This window comes from Taeniopygia guttata, chromosome 37 (genome assembly GCF_048771995.1).
Source record: "Taeniopygia guttata chromosome 37, bTaeGut7.mat, whole genome shotgun sequence".
NCBI classification, from domain to species: Eukaryota; Metazoa; Chordata; class Aves; order Passeriformes; family Estrildidae; genus Taeniopygia; species Taeniopygia guttata.
The window spans coordinates 3,535,724-3,551,160 of record NC_133062.1 but is presented as its reverse complement, the minus strand read 5'-3'; the positions used below and the strand labels follow the sequence as shown (position 1 = coordinate 3,551,160).

Here is a 15,437-nt window from a genome sequence, read left to right as displayed (position 1 = left end):
GCAAATATAAAAGAGCCAGTGATATTAGACCTGGCTGAAGAACTCCTCCAATCCTAGTCTTTATGGATAAGGGACACAAGGGAATATCCTGATTATTCCCCCAGTCTGGCAGGCAGATAGGGGCTTGCTTTGGCTACACTCAGGGTTGGGATACCACAGCCCTTCACCCAAGACTTTCTCCACCAAGCTCGACAACAGGCAGTTGCTAAAAGCATGGGCTTGCCCTGGAGAGCAAGGTGAGAGTTCAGGGTGTACGGAATGGACTCCCAGCTGTGACCACAGTCAAAAAAGACACTGCCAAACCCTCACTGTTTTTCTGACCTGGTGCTGCCTTGCCCTTGTCCTCAGCCTCAGCCTCAGCCCTGACCTTGGCCTTTGCCATGGTCTTGAGTTCTGCCTGCTGAGCCTTCAGCCTCTTCTGTGCTTCATAGTCCTCCAGCACCTTTGGGAGCAGCGTCCCACCCACGGCGCGTGGAGGCATTAAAAAGCTCTTTTGGTTCTCAGAGCCCAGTGCCATCCGCAGGATCTGTGTGTGTAGGGAAGAGAAACCATAGCAAGAGTCCTTTTCTTGCCTTTTATCTCACATACTCAACAAACCCGATTTCTGTCTCCTCCCTTCCTCCCAGCAACACAAACTATTTAATTCCTCCCACAGCATGTCGGCAGAGCTGGCCTTGCCCTGGGGATTGCCTCCATCTCCTGGCACAAGCCCGGCAATGCTGGAGTGCTGAGAAGCTTGGGGAGCAGACCTGCCTTCTCACCTTCACCTCCTCAAAATCCAAGGAGTAAAACTCAATGGGGAAGCTGCATGGGTTCTTCACCACCGCGGTGGCCTCCACCCCATCGCTGTCCACCAGCACCCATCCCATATTTAGTGCTGGGGGGCTGAACTCCAGCCATGGCTCCAGACCTCGTCCTGAGAGGTGCAGCTTTAAGTGATTGCTGCTCCCACACATGTTAAGCTTCAGTTCATTCTTGTAAGACCTCTGAAAAGAGAAAAGTGCAGAAAACTCATCCATGAAGTCCCGAGTGACAGGACCCCAAATACAACAACGCTTGCCCCAAGGTCAGGGTGTTATCAGTTCCTCCAAGGTGAACAGAAACCAGGTATTTACTTCTGCTAGGGACTACAGCACCTGTGTCCTGGGTCTAGTAACTGGCATGAATCTTGGTGTGCACTGAAACTGGGTATTTGGGTATCAGATGGATGTACAAAGACTGTCAGGCATTTTCATCTGGTCATGCAGGAGTGCAATGCTCATGGGAAGGGCCCTTGGGGTTACAGTGTCCAGGCACTGTCCTGGCACTGCTGCATCAGGCAAACACCAACTCCAGGAGAGGGGCAAATCAGCTCTCGCTGGCCAGAAATAAGGGTCATCTTCCCTGCTTAGTGTTTGGCTCCGGTCCAAGCCAGACACAAGATGGTTACATCTCTCCAGCAATTAAAAGATCCCTGGGAATGTTGGTGAGCACAGAAGCACTTGTGTCCATGCTGGTACACACTGCCACTTTCCGAGACCCAGCGGCCACAGGCAAACTACTTTTGGGAATGCTCCATCCTTTAAGTTGAATCCCCAGCTGCACGGCAATGTGCAGGCAGGCCAGAGCCCCAGGGACTGCTGGCAGCACAGTGACTGTCCTGCCATGCCCAGGAAGGTGTCTGGTGGCTGATTTGTCTGTCAGTCCTGCAGCAGGATGAGCCCAGCCTGGCCATTCCAGGATTATCCCCTGCGAGTGTCTGTGACGCCGAGTGTCGCAGGTGCAAATACAGCCAGGCAAGGGGCAGGCTGAGGGGAGTTGGGCACATCCCCCCCATGTGCTGAGAGGCAGCCCTGGTGCTCTCTGTGCAAGCTCCCTGTGGGCATTTCAAAGCACATCTCCCGGGAGGGCTCTCTGGGGTGAACTGAGCCACGCTGAGTATGTGTGGCAGCACATTTCTCCTTGTGCTGCCACAAGTATGGGCTTTGCAGAAAGCTCCCTGTGAAGGCAGAGCTCATACCACACTCTCTGCACCAGGCCCTCATTTCCAGATAGTCCTGACAGGCCTCCCGGGCTGACACCTGCCAGTCTCACCTCCTCCTTGGGTGTAAACCAGATTTGTAAGTTCTGCCACCGTTGTGGATCAAGGGTTCCTTGGGAGGGCATCACTTCAAAGGGACAGGGCTCATCCTCTGGCGCCCGCTGCTTCTGGCGTAGGGCTGGTGTCACGTATTGGTGCTGATCCTTCTGGGCACAGAAACCAACCGTGTGAGGTCTCCTTGGTCTGCGAGGACAGAGCCTCACTTCCTGAGTGCTCTGAGACACTGATGCAGTGCTAAGAGCACCCACAGCCAAACCAAGAGCGGCCCCCATAGCTAGAGCTGGAGGGAAAACCTGTAGACAGGGCAGGCAGACAGGGAACTACTGTCCTCAGAGGAGGAGGAATGGGTGAAGATGGCAGAAAAGCAAAGCATCCGCTAATGGAACAGGCTCAGGCAAACCAGCCTTGATCCAGACCCTCAGAAGCTTCCTCCAGCATGCTGTAGACCCAAATGCTCAGGCAGCCACAGGAGCAGAAAGGGCAAGAGACACAAAGAAAGCCAGCCAAGAAGTTACGTGTTCAATGTTGCCTGTGCTTTACCTTCAGAACAGGCTTGATGGACCATTTGCAGGGGGCTTGGAACCGGTTGTAGAGCCGGATGGTCTCAACCTGGCACTGCCCAACAAGGATGTCAGAGAACTGCAGCGTGTTCTTGGAGAGTTCAAGTGACGGTGCCAGCACAGTGGCACGGAGGCGGATCTGAGACGTGGGGCCATTTGTCACCTGGAGAAGGACAGAGAATTCAGCAGAGGGTGCAGGTGACATCTGCTGCTGTGCCCAGCCTGCTGCCTGCCCCAAGAGCTCTGGTACCTCTATGGGCAGCAGCACATCCACGTCACGCGGTGGCTGGTGGGCACTTTCAAAGTGCACTTCAAACGCCACGCTGTGGCTGGGGGGCAGGCTCTTTATCAGGCCTAGGTCCACGCTGAAACCTGGAACAGATGAACACAAAGCAGCTGAGATACCCGAGGAACACGAAATGTGCCATAAGCACATTAAAGCCTTACAGGTGTTCTGGCTGAGAGGGCTGGGGAAAGCCCCACGCTGTTCTGTGACCTGGATAAAAACTTGGAGTGCACCTGAACAGCCCTCAGACACAGTGAGGCACTGTGATGGAAGTGCAGCCTTGCCTCGAGGCCTCTTTTGGAAGCCTCTTTTGATCCACCAGAGGATCCCACTGGCTGTTTCTTCAATAGAGGATAAATACAGGTGCTCTGACAGTGTGAACTCCAAACAAAGCATTTCCAATACACAGCAGACCCCACTGGTTGCCAAAACAAGCCCACAGAGTGCCCAAAGAAACTCGATGCTTGTGGGAGCCAAGGGCAGAGGATGCTGAGAGGTGACCAGGGTGATGAGCCCACCTGGCCTCTGCACTGAAGTGTTAGGGCAGTCACAGGCAGGCCAGGAGAGGTCCCTGGGCATGGATGGCCAGGAGAATTCTGCCTCTAAAGCTCCCAGCAGGGGCACTGAGAAGAAAACAGCTCAAAAGCTCCCCAAATTCAGTGGCTTAAGCTAATCTGAGACACCTCCTTCAAGGCCACAGGAAGTGTCTCCAGCACTGCTTACCTGTATCCTGCAGGGCAGACAGATCAGCCTGGAAGGACACTGGGATCTGCCCTGCGTTGGTGATCTCCAGAGTGCTTCTCTTAGTGAAACCCTTAAGGACAGGGCCCATGTCCAGGATATACTCGGGCAGCTTAACTCTGCAAGGAGGATTAAGGACAGTCCTTAAACCACAGCCTGGTTGCATGTCCAAGAGGACAGCCATAAATAAAGTGGCTATTTCTTTATTCCCCGCTGTAAAAACTCAGCTCAAGCCCATGAAACCCGTGGCCTGACCACCTGGCAAAGAGTTAGGGAAGTCAGGAGGAGTCCTGACAAGTCCTATGTTGTATTGGCTACTAACAGTACCTGCAAATAAAATTATTTAAAATGGACACTGCCCACAGCTCCTCTGCCATGAAAAGCCAGTACAGGTGAGTCCACTGGTCCTCCACTGGTCTCAGTGGAACTGCCCAGCCTGGGGTACAGCCTGAGGCTGAAATTGTTTGGGGCCTAGAATGTGATTTGCCTGCACAGGAAATCTTCTTTGCCCTGCAACCAGACCACATGATCTGCTCTGCAGAGCATCTGCTCCCTGCATTGAAACCTCTGCTGCTTGTGCTGCATCATGATGGTCACAGGGACCCACCAAGTTTCCTAGACAAGCCCTGCCACCCCACCAGGATTCAAACCATCTGATTTGGTGTTTTAAAGGGTTTGCTGACATGTGCGGTTCCCTTCTCCTTTTGTTTAGTGTGCTCTGTTAGTTGGAACCATGACGTCAGCTGGGAGCTGTCTCTTTCAGAGCTAGTCAGCAGGGACAGAATTTATCCTGCCTGGAAGGGCTTGAAGGTCTGCACTGGGTCCCCTCAGCTCTAGGGACAGAACCCCACACCTGTGGGGAGCTGAGCAGTCCAAAGCTCAGCGTGGTGCTGGGGAAGGGAGGACACCCCACTGCTCACGTGTGGCGTGTCACAGCCACCGGGACCAGACCCCTGCTGAAGTCCAGGCTGTTCCCAGCTCTGCAGGCCCAAGGAGCTCTCAGGAGAAGGGGACATGGCTGGGTGTTCCCCATGGGGCACCTGGGGATGGGGATGGGAGTCCCTACTCACTTGACAAGACTCTGGCGTAGCTGCTTGTTAGGAAACCTGCTCTTTGGGAGATGGTATGTGAGCCTTTTCTGCTGCTCCAGAGCAGCCTTCTTTATCAGCATCCTCATCGTCTTTATCTGCAGCTGAGTGTTTGGCTAGGGAAAGGGAAAAAGTGCCTGGTTAGCAAAGCTCCTTCCCAAGGCCCAGCTTGCACCTGAGAAAGGATCCCACCCTGCTCTTGTTGGGAGGGGGTGTGGGGTCCTCCTGTCCGGCTGCTCAGTGTCTGTGACACCCCCTGCTCTCTTAGCCAGGACCTCATTTCCAGGTAAGTAACTCCAGCATCTTTGCCTACCCAGATTCTTAGCAAAGCTGCTCTGGCCAGGCAGACAGACCAGCCAGGAACCTTCCAGAGCTCCAGACACTTGCCTGCTCCCAGCCAGTACCAAGGCAGCTTGGACAAAAACTGTCTTGAAAGGGAACCAGGACCAAGCTGGTGCCTCTTGGAGATGAGCACCACCAGCACAGCCCCAGGGCACAATCAGGCAGCCGCTGTTAAGGTCTGTAACTCTGGCAGGGCTTGGGTTGGGACCAACAAACTCCCCAGCAATGACCTGCATCTCCTTCAAAGCACCATCAACTCCATCCCTGGAGCATGGCCTTCAGGACCTCTCCCTGGGGTAGCCGGGAAGTTGATGCAGCCCCAGAAGAGACCATGACCAGAGTGGCAGCCCTAGGGGCAATGCTGAGGTGACACAAGGTTGTAGGTGGGCAGGGAGGTCCCAGGTGCCATCAGGGCACTGGGGAGCTGCTGTGGGCTGCAAGGGGCTCAGGTGACACGGAGAAGGTGGCATGTGCCAAACGGGGCTGCAGCTGTTCTTACTACCATGTCAGAGCCAAGCAAACGGGGCTTCAGGTCCTGAGTCTTCGCATCCCGAGTCTCCGAGGTCTGAGTCTTTGGAGTCTGAGTTTTCAGAGTCTGAGACTTCAGGCTCTGAGTCTTCTGAACAACTTTTGATTTATTCCTCTGACTGTGCTGTTGCAGGGGTTTTACAGTCTCTTTCAGTAGCTTCTCATGTTTTTCATTTTCTGAAGGAAGAAAACGTCCGCAAAGAGAAGTGTGAGCAAAGTGCCAGTCCCATTTCAGCTGGGAAGTCCCTGCCTCCCAACACTGGTTTCTTCCAGAAAGAAATCCCTCAAGCCCACTATGGGAAGTGAATGCTGCTGCTCCTCGCTGAATCCTCACGTTCTCTCCCTCCCCACCGAGGAGCATCTCATCCTCGGCAATGTCACACAAATCCAACCCTGCCAGAAGCCCTGCCAGCCTCTCCTACAGCTTTCCCAAGCCCTTCACTCTCGCCACCATCCTTCAGGACCCTGCCAGATGTGCTGGCAAGATCTGCAGGATGGCTCCTGGGACAAAGCCCACATGGCATCCTCTGCTCAGGACTCATGAAGCAACCAGGGGGGCTTGAGTTGGCCTGGGAGTCCTGCAGGCCTCCAGGCTCGGTGGGGATTGGCATGAGCTGCCCCATGGGCTTACGGTGGGGAACAAAACCAGAGCGGCCCTTCCTGGGGGCAGACAGGCCGTGCCCACCTGTGGTGTTCCAGGGCAGGTTCACGCTGATCAAGGGACAGCACGCTTCTCCTTTCAGGAGGATATTTTTTGGCTCCAGGTCATCCACTTTAAGCTGGTAAATCCTGGTGAAAGCTCCTGGTATTCCCGGCATGTAAGAGAATTCCAGCTCTTGCTTCTTGCCAGGTGCAATGGAGCCCTGCAGGGACAGGAGAAGAGGGAGGGAATGCATCAGAGTGTTTGATGGGGGATCAGGGGACAGACAGGCTGAGCTGACAGACTCTCATCTGGAATAAACCATCAGACCACACCACCTTCGTGATAAATATATTACAGCGTTGGCTTTCACAACTCTTAAATATAATGTGGTTTATAATGTTGACTTCTGTAAAAGAAGTTCTGCTAAAGTTTAGAGTTCTTTTCATGCAAATGTTGTGTTGTGATACTAATGTTGGTGAAGAGTTGTTGTAATATTAACATTTAACATTTATATAATGTTAAATTATAACATAAATATAATATTACAATTATAATATATATTAATTTATAAGATATAAAAAGTATATAACATACACATATAAATATATTAATTTATAACATATATATAATATTAAATTTAACATTTAATAGTGAAGCAATGGAAACCTGTTGAATATGTTGAAAAGTAACAAATGACCACCACTAGGACAACTGCACATGCTCCAAAAAGGTGGTACGGAGGAGGAACTATGTTAAAATTTTTGAATATATCTAACCATTTGTAAATATGTATTAGGCTGATGCAATACCCAGGGGAGATAAGGGGTGTTGCTGGGTTGACTGGTGTGCCTGTGGCTGCAGCTAAGCACCCAGCACTGTTACTTCTGCTTTATTGACTTTGTCCCCGATTGTCTCTTAATAACTTTTTTTTGAATTTTAACTGAGGAGTGGCCTTTGTTTCTCACACCTTCTACCTTCCCTGTACCCAAAAGGGCACCGTGTGTCCTCCCCGGGGCTCACAAGGCTGCAGCCCCAGCACAGCCTGATGCGAGCACAGCCCTGATGCTAACAGGCTTTGCCCTCTGCCAGCAAGAGCCTGCCTCAACAAAAAAAACTTCTTCTGCTGCCGCTGGGGAAGGGAAGCCCCTGCTCTCAGCAGGGCCAGCAGCTCCTCTCGTCCCTTGGAGGATTCAGGCATGCAGAAATGGGAAAGCAAATTGCTTCCCACGGCAAGGAGGGACAAAGGCAGGAGTGCTGCTTCGGCTCAAAGACATCCAGGCAGGACTGAGAGGCTTGGGCAGTGGTGGGATGCTGCTAATCTTTCTCCCTGCTCTTCCAGCCCCGCTCCCTGGCCCCCTCACTGCCCCACAAAGCTGATGCACAGCAGCAGGGCTGGAGAAGGCAGGGAGCAGCAAGCCTAGTAAGGGACATGGAAGTGGTGCTTAGCTGGCAGTGGGGAGGCAGGGCCAAGGACAATGTCCTGTGTGATCACGCCCTGGGTAAGGTGACCCTCAGAAACGCTCCAGTGCCAGCACAGCCTGAGATCTCAGCTGTCAGGGTCCCCAGAGTGACTGTGAGGAACCAATTAGATTTTTAGTCATGCCTCAGCATAGGCTATAAATCCATTTTCTGACATGGGCTGAAAAACTACAATATGGGCTGTCCACGTGCTGGGAGCCCTAACTCATCCCACGCGCAAAGGAGGTTGGTGGCAGACAATGCAGGCAGGCTCCGTGTCTGGGGGCTGCCAGCGACCTCCCCCTCGGAGGAGGGCAGACCCCAAAGCCCAAGAAAACTTTGCCCGCCTGACCAAGTCTTCCTGAAAGGGCTGAGTTATGGGAGTGTGAAAAACATGTTCACTCTCCTGTGAAAATGTAAAAGGTTTAATAAAGGGCAATAGGAGACAAAGACCACAGCAAAGGTTGTTAGGGCCGGGCGCATTTTGGCACTCAGCCAGGAGCACACTGTTACCTTCGGGACACCCCTTAAATACCTTTTCCATTACACCAGGCTGTTGCATATTCATAGTCCTTATGTATTTCCATAAACTAGTTTACACATTCCAGGAACCATTCTACATGGCCCCTCCTTGGTTCTGCCTTTTTAGGGCGTGTGTGTTTCTTAGCTGGGTTTTGGCTCCTTCTCTTTATCGCTTCCAGTTGGGGCCTTGGTCCTCACTGCCTGCAGACAGTGAGTGCTGATGGTTGGCAGATCTGTACAGGTGTCCTCATCCTGTGTTCACTGGGTGTTATCCCATCCAAGCAGGCATTTTAACACAAGCATGGCTATTTCACTGCCATGTCTAAGCTTAACCAGCAGCAGAAATACAAACTGTATCTTTATAACAAAGTTATTTTAACACCACACATATAAAATCCATTTTAATATGTGGTATTCACATTCTCTGAACAGAGAGAGACATGATTCTCTCTCCCAGGATTTTTCCTGGGAAGTTGCAAGATGCAGTGAGAAAGCTCAAAGAAAACAATTCTTCTCTCTGTTCGCTGCTCCTGTTGTTTGCACATGTGGAATGTGTTATGGAGATTGTTTACTGAGGAGGGATTTGTTAATTAGACACCGGTGATGGCTGTTTGGATTGATTGGCCAATTGGGTCAAAGCTGGACTATCTGCAGACAGTCACAGGTTTTTCTTCAGTATTTTTTAGTATGATATAATTCTAGTACAATATATTATAAGATGATATAATAAAGCAATTATTCAGCCTTCTACAACATAGACTCAGAGCATTTCCTGCACAGGGGAGTCACATTGCTTTGATATTAATATTTGTGAAAAGCCAATGTTATAATATGTATCTATGACAGGAGGAATCTTAGCATATAAAAGCACTGCCAGTTTTTCCCTGCCATTTTTGGTTTCTTTGTTGGGCTGGGAGCACCTGGAGGGCCTGGCTCCCTACAGAGCCATTTCTTCCCTGTCTGTCTACCCTGCTGTCGCCGCTTCCCCTCTCACCAGGGCAAGCTGGTGCTCTGCTGTCTCCATGAAAAACATGAACATTGATCTTATATGTGTCGTGTTAAAGTAACTTAGTTATAAAGATATCGTTTTTATTTCTGTTGTTAATTAAGCTTAGTGAAATAGCTGATATAATGTGCTTGGGTTAAAGTGCCTGCTTGCATGGGATGGCATCCAGTGAACATATGAAGAAGACACTGTATAGCTCTGCCAACCATCAGCACTCACCGTCTGAAGGCAGCCTGGGCTGGGGCCAAAACTGAAGATGATGACAAAAAAGGACTAAAACCGCAGCCAAGGAATAGGCACGCTCCAAAAAGGGCAGATCCAAGGAGGAGCCATGCTAAGCAATTCTTAGAACATGTAAACTAGTTTAGGGAAAAAGTTTACTATGCAAAAGAGTCTATGAACATGCAACAGGCTGATGTAATGGAAAAGGCACTTAAGGGGTATCCCCGAAGGTGACAGTGTGCTCCTGGCTGAGTGCCAAGATGCACCCGGCTGTTATAACCTTTGCTCTGTGGTCTTTGTCTCCTATTGTCCTTTATTAAACTTTTTACAAGTTCACAGGAGAGGGAACGTGTTTTTCACCGTGCAGCTGGCAGCACACTTGCTCCACCTGCCCAGCAGGACGCCGACGGAGCGTCCCAGGGTTCCAGCAGTAATGCTCTGTCCCTGTCCTCTGTTACTTTCTCTGTTTCTCATTTTCTCTCTCTGCTCTCTTTTCTATCCCCTTCTGGTCGGGACCATACCCTTTGTTTATCAACAAACAGTTTTCAGATACAGTACTTCCTGCATTTGTGCCTTATTTTCATCCGAGAAATCTACCAAAAAGAATTCTCCTCTACTCCCCTGACAGCAGGACAGGACAGTGACCAACACATTCATGCCTCCTGCTGGTTTCTGCCTCTGACAGCAGAGCCACACACCAGCCAAGGCCGTGGGGACTCTATCAGGAGCGCCCTTGTTTGACCTTCTCTACCCCTATCAGAAATTGCTTACAGCTCTCTCTCTCTCTCTCATGGCCGGGTTTGGGTTTTCCCCTCTGACATTTTTCCCCCTTTCTCCCCCTCCTTTTTCCCTTCAACGCTCTCCTGGGCCACCTGGCACAGGGCTGGGGTCCGTCACTTGTGCTACTTACAGTGGTGGGATTGACCAGGAACACACCAGGCAGACGCTGGTCATGAGCGTTAGGCTTCAGCACCCAGGTGAACTCAGTGCTGCCAGTGTTCTCCAGGGTGACCGTGCTGTGACCAATTTCATTAAATATCTGCAGAGAAGGTACGGGAGCGGGAAGTTACAGACCCAGGCCTGCTGCTGGGAATCTCCTTCCTCTCTCCTGGGCTTGAAAGCAGACACATCGTGGGAGCAGGGACCAGGGAGGAGATAAGGGCACTTGGGAACCTGGGGAACCCCCAGGCACAGGGCACCTGCGCAGGACCAGGGAGCTCTGGCAGCACACAGAGGTGTGGTAACAACCCTGTGAGGGCCAGCAATAAATGAACCGGGGGACAGAGGCCCTCTGCACTTTGAGGGGTCACCAACAGCCAGGAGAAACAGAGACAGCACTGAGGCATTCCAGGAGAAAAGGCATGCAACTATTGTCAAGCAACACACATGCAACAAGGGAGTCACACAGGGCAACACAGACAGGGCCAGCAGCTGGAAATATCCGTGGGCTTTCAGCTGGAAAGTGGGGATTATTCTAGGACAGTCTCTCCAACTCTAGCAACTGGAAGCCCAACTTCTTCCCTTGATTATTTGTGGATTAAGCAGGAGCTTTAGACGAGCATCTCCTTGGAGGTCAGGCTTTAGGCGTGGATCAGCAGAGGGATGCCTCAGGGACATGACCCCCAGGGCATCCCCACTGGGACCCTGCCTGCCCCAGGAGGCAGTCTCAGGTACCCAGAAAAAGAGGCACTCCCTACATTTTTGGAGATGGCTATTTTAAACCAGGTTGGATGCCAGATGTGTCCCTCAAAGGTTGTATTTCCAAGCCCCAGAGCCAACAAAGGGGCTGGGGAGGGGAGGGAGCCCTGGGCCGAGGTGGGCAGGAACCCGCTGGCCGTGGTTCCAGGGCAAGGAGCCGTGCCAGGGGCTGTGTGTGGTACCTGAGGGCCACAGTTGATCTCCCAGCAGCTCAGGGAGTAGCTGAGGCGTGAGCTGATCAGCTCCACCTCGTAGGTGGGGCCTCCCTCCACACAGCACAGCGCCTTCACGCTGCCGAGGATGTCACGGCGGCCAGAGAAGGTGAAGGAGACCTGCTGGCTCTCTCCTGGCTGCAGCACACCTGACAGCGGCAGGATACTGAAAGCCTGGATGGAGGACAGGAGAGATTGAGGTGTAGAGCATGGAAATGGGTGCAGAAGAGCATCTTGGAGCAAAGTGCAGCTGGACCTGGAGGGGCCTATTTCCCAAACACAGCCAAAATCATCCTAACCTCATTCTGCATCCATGCCACTGACCAGTGGAGGGACCATGGGGAAAATCTTCTCCCATACTCACGGATCAATGTGCTAATTAATACACTACATTAAAGTGAACTGGGATGTCTTCTGGCAGTAGAAATTCTCTCTGATGCACAACATGCCTTTAAAAAGCATTTCTTACTGCTTTTAGAAAAGGAGGAGACTCAGAGTGAGAGCTCTTGGAGCTCAGGGAGCTCAGGGAAGGACTCCAGCTGCCCCGCTCATCTGACTCCTGAGGCTTTTCCCCCCTCTCTCTGATTTGTAGCCTGCTTTCTCCAGGTGCTACAGCAAAAGCTCCTGCAAAAATTTCCTATGGACCACCTGACGAGGTCCAGGGGGAGCAATGCCCTCCATAGGTGCTGCACAGCGTCCTTGGGCAGCCCTACAGCATGTCCTGCACGGCCCCGCCAACACCCAGTTGGTTCAGCAGCACTTTGTATGGGCCTGGAGGGACGTGAGGCCCCTCTGTGGGCAGTGCTGGGGGCCACCAGTGGGACTGGGAGCTACAGCCCTGCTTGCCACGCTGGCAATGGGCAAGTGAGACAGATTCCCTCTTACCTCCTCCGCTTCAAGGGGAGTGTGAGGTGCATCCACGGAGGACGTGATTCCTGCCAGCTCCAGTGAGTGAGGGGGTCCAGGAGTTTGTGGTGGCACCTGAAAAACAAGCCATTTTCTATGCCAGGAGGGAGGGACAGCCACTTTGCAAAATCTCAGTTTGTAAGATAACTTCAGGGCCACCAGTGCAATACCAGCTCTCGGGTGAGAGCAGACACCTGGAAACAGGTAGTCTGGCTGGGCTGGGAAAAGGGTACATGGAGATCAGGACTCATCACAGCTTGCTCTGGGAAGGAAGCTAGAGCTCTTACCATGATGATGCAGATAAAAGTCTCATCTTACATTGTGAAGAAAACCAGGCACAAAAATCCCACACTCAGCACAGGTCTGTAGGATCTGAGTGAGCTTCTCCAAGGAAAACTCTCCTGTTTCTCCCTCCCACGCACCCCATACCCAGCCACGGGCCCTGCTGCCCAACCCACAGGGGCACAGGACAGCAGGGCAGCAAAAAGGGAGGTCAGCACGAGCGTGTATTGTCAGTGGCAAGCTGGGGAGACAACACAAGCAGTGTGTCTACAAAAACAACCTACCTCTGTTCCTAAAGATTGGGCAAAATCCCGTGCTTCTTTCAGGGCACTGTCTACCTCCTCCTTTATAATCCTGAATCTCCTTCTGTATGCTGAGCAATCCAAACGGGAGGTTCTTTGCTCCTTTGGTGGTTGGGGTTTGAATTTAGGTGGGTTAAGCTTATACCTGGAAAACAACAGAAATGTGAACAGGGACCTGCAGTGGGAGGGAGGAGGGAGGGACACCTGCACGAGCAGCTCCTGCTCAGGATGCAGCCCCTGGGTGGGTGCTGGAGTGCTGAACTGAGAAATGGTCTGATCCAGCCCTTCCCAATCCAGGCTGGAGCAGGTCTGTTCTAAAGGCAGCCCAGGGATGACGCCCAGGCAGCAGCAGTGCAGCAGCTGCAACTGCTTGCATTGAGCACCTACAGAGGACAGGGATTAACAGCTTGTGGGGATGCAAGAAGTGGGAGAGGGAAAGACACAGAAGGCAAGCAGAAAGGTGGGGTTTGAGGCACCGAGGGGCAGACCCGGCCAGTGAGGAGCCAGCCCAGCAAACCCCAGTACCCAGTGCCAGAACCTCTGCAGCTCCACTAGGTATTTATCAGGAATGATTCCCTGACAGTGTTGGGGGGTTTGGTTGATATTTTCCAACACTCCCAGGTGACTCAGGTCACATTCCCCATTTTAAATTGAAGCAGGTGCCTAGGGTAACTCTGCTTGTGTTTCTAATGCCACGTGAGGGACACAGTCGAGCCGTGCCTGCCTGTCACCCTGCTGAGCTGCAAGTGCTCCCCACACAGTCAAACACGACCTGGATGCTCCATCCCCAGACAGGCATTCAGGGCCTGTAATGACCTGCTCCCCAAGGAATCACTGCCTTGAGCTTTGTAGCTTGCTACCTAAGGCTGGGTTTAATTTCTGGGTGAGGGGCAGTCTCGTCATAACCCCCAAAAGATCCCTAATCATCTATTCCACTGTCTTTAGTTTTCATGAATGGTTTGAAGCAACTTCCCAGTTGCCCAGACAACGACATTTTTCACTCTAAAGCAGAAACTCTGAGGGAGGCAGGGATATGAGATGATGTGATGAGCAAGTCCTGCTGTCAAACAGGACAAAACCCACCAGGGACATGTTGCAGGGGAAAAGTCAAAACGAGTAACGGGTCACAAAAAAAGGGAGTGAAGATCCAAGGTGTCTGCTGAAAGCTGACCCCTGGGAGGGAAATCATCCTGGCAGTAAAGGAGTTGTCTCAGCAAAGAAGGAAAGGGAAGCTAACAGACATTCAGCATCAGCCCAGGCACCAGGTAGCTTTTCTCTGGTGTTGGGACTTTCTGGGCATCCTGCAGCACAGTACAAGGGAGGAAGGCAAGGAGCAGAGAGCAGCTCCTGCAGAGAGGACCCATCCCAAAGCAGAGGGGCCAGAAGGGGCTCCAGCAGCACTGTGCAGCTGGCACTAGGAGCCCTTCATCAAGGTGACATTGCCTCAGGCCACAGAGGTCTGAGAAAGCAGCTTTCACCCCAGCTTTCCTTCCCAGGGGAAACCCCTATGGGGGCTAGGCAGCACCAAATTGGTGGAAAACCTTTTCTCGGAGCATCCAGGCTGACCACAGCTGGTCAGTGTTATTTGAACAAGGAAAGCCAGAAGCAGTCTGTCAGATCCTAGGCCAACAGCTTTGTTCTCTGCCAAGTACAAACAGGGCACCAGGAAGAAGAGCTCCAAGGAGAGGGCAAAGGTGCACATACCCCAGCTTGTCCGCCTGGCTGTCCGAACAGAGTGACCAGTGGTACTTGGCGAGAAGAGGGCTGCAGTTGGTCATCTCCAGAGAGCGCACTTCTTCAGTGCCACCCACGAACTCCAGTGTGCTGGGCTGGATTTGCAGGATTGGGAAGCAGTTTTTTCTCCAAAGGGCGTCATGGAACACCGGGGAGGTGTCAGTGAGGCAACAGGTCTTGGTGTTGGGAGAGCCTAGGAAAAGGACACAAATGTCCATTTAGGCACCAATCATGGCATGACTCCTGGTGTGAATATCCTGGTAGGATGAAAGTGTGATTGGAGTTTAGTTCTTTATTATTTGAACTACAGCTCACTGAGAAGCTGCACGAGGAATTAATTGTCACTTAGTTCCCTTTGACACTGATTCCAGACTGCAGCCTTGAAAATGCCCACTCCTAGCCCTGCTGAACACTGCAAGCTTCTCTCTCTCTGATGGGGAGGAGCTCCCTCGCCCGCCTCAAACCAGCACCAGTTATCTCTCAGGGACGAGTGTGCACCCAGACCGAGCATTTACTCTGAAAATTCAAGCTGCAAAATTCCCTGTTAAGTCTGCCAACCCTCCCATTGTATTCAAAATACATAAACAGTGAGTGACATGAGTTCACACCCATTCTGGTCACTGTGATTACTGTTGCCTTTCTTGTTTCATTTATTCAAAAGGCAACTTAACAAGTGCCTCAGCAGTGATAAGGGTGGGGAAGAAGCAGCTCAAGAAAGCTTCCTTCCTTCCTTCCTTCCTTCCTTCCTTCCTTCCTTCCTTCCTTCCTTCCTTCCTTCCTTCCTTCCTTCCTTCCTTCCTTCCTCCCTCCCTCCCTCCCTCCCTCCC

The 15,437-nt window shown here is 51.9% G+C and overlaps 1 protein-coding gene and 1 pseudogene across 1 annotated transcript; both read right to left on the bottom strand.

Moving 5' to 3' along the window:
* LOC116807532 (uncharacterized) overlaps window positions 1-15,437 on the bottom strand; it is a 1,256,502-nt pseudogene that overhangs the window by 944,714 nt on the left and 296,351 nt on the right.
* Window positions 245-6,248, bottom strand: LOC140681517 (hydrocephalus-inducing protein homolog). Its single transcript, XM_072921410.1, has 8 exons — window positions 6,176-6,248; window positions 5,600-5,802; window positions 4,738-4,871; window positions 3,650-3,786; window positions 2,621-3,012; window positions 2,074-2,226; window positions 762-986; window positions 245-526 (listed from the first exon to the last, which is right to left on the bottom strand). The coding sequence occupies exons 1-8, from the start codon at window positions 6,246-6,248 to the stop codon at window positions 245-247; spliced, it is 1,599 nt and encodes a 532-aa protein (XP_072777511.1).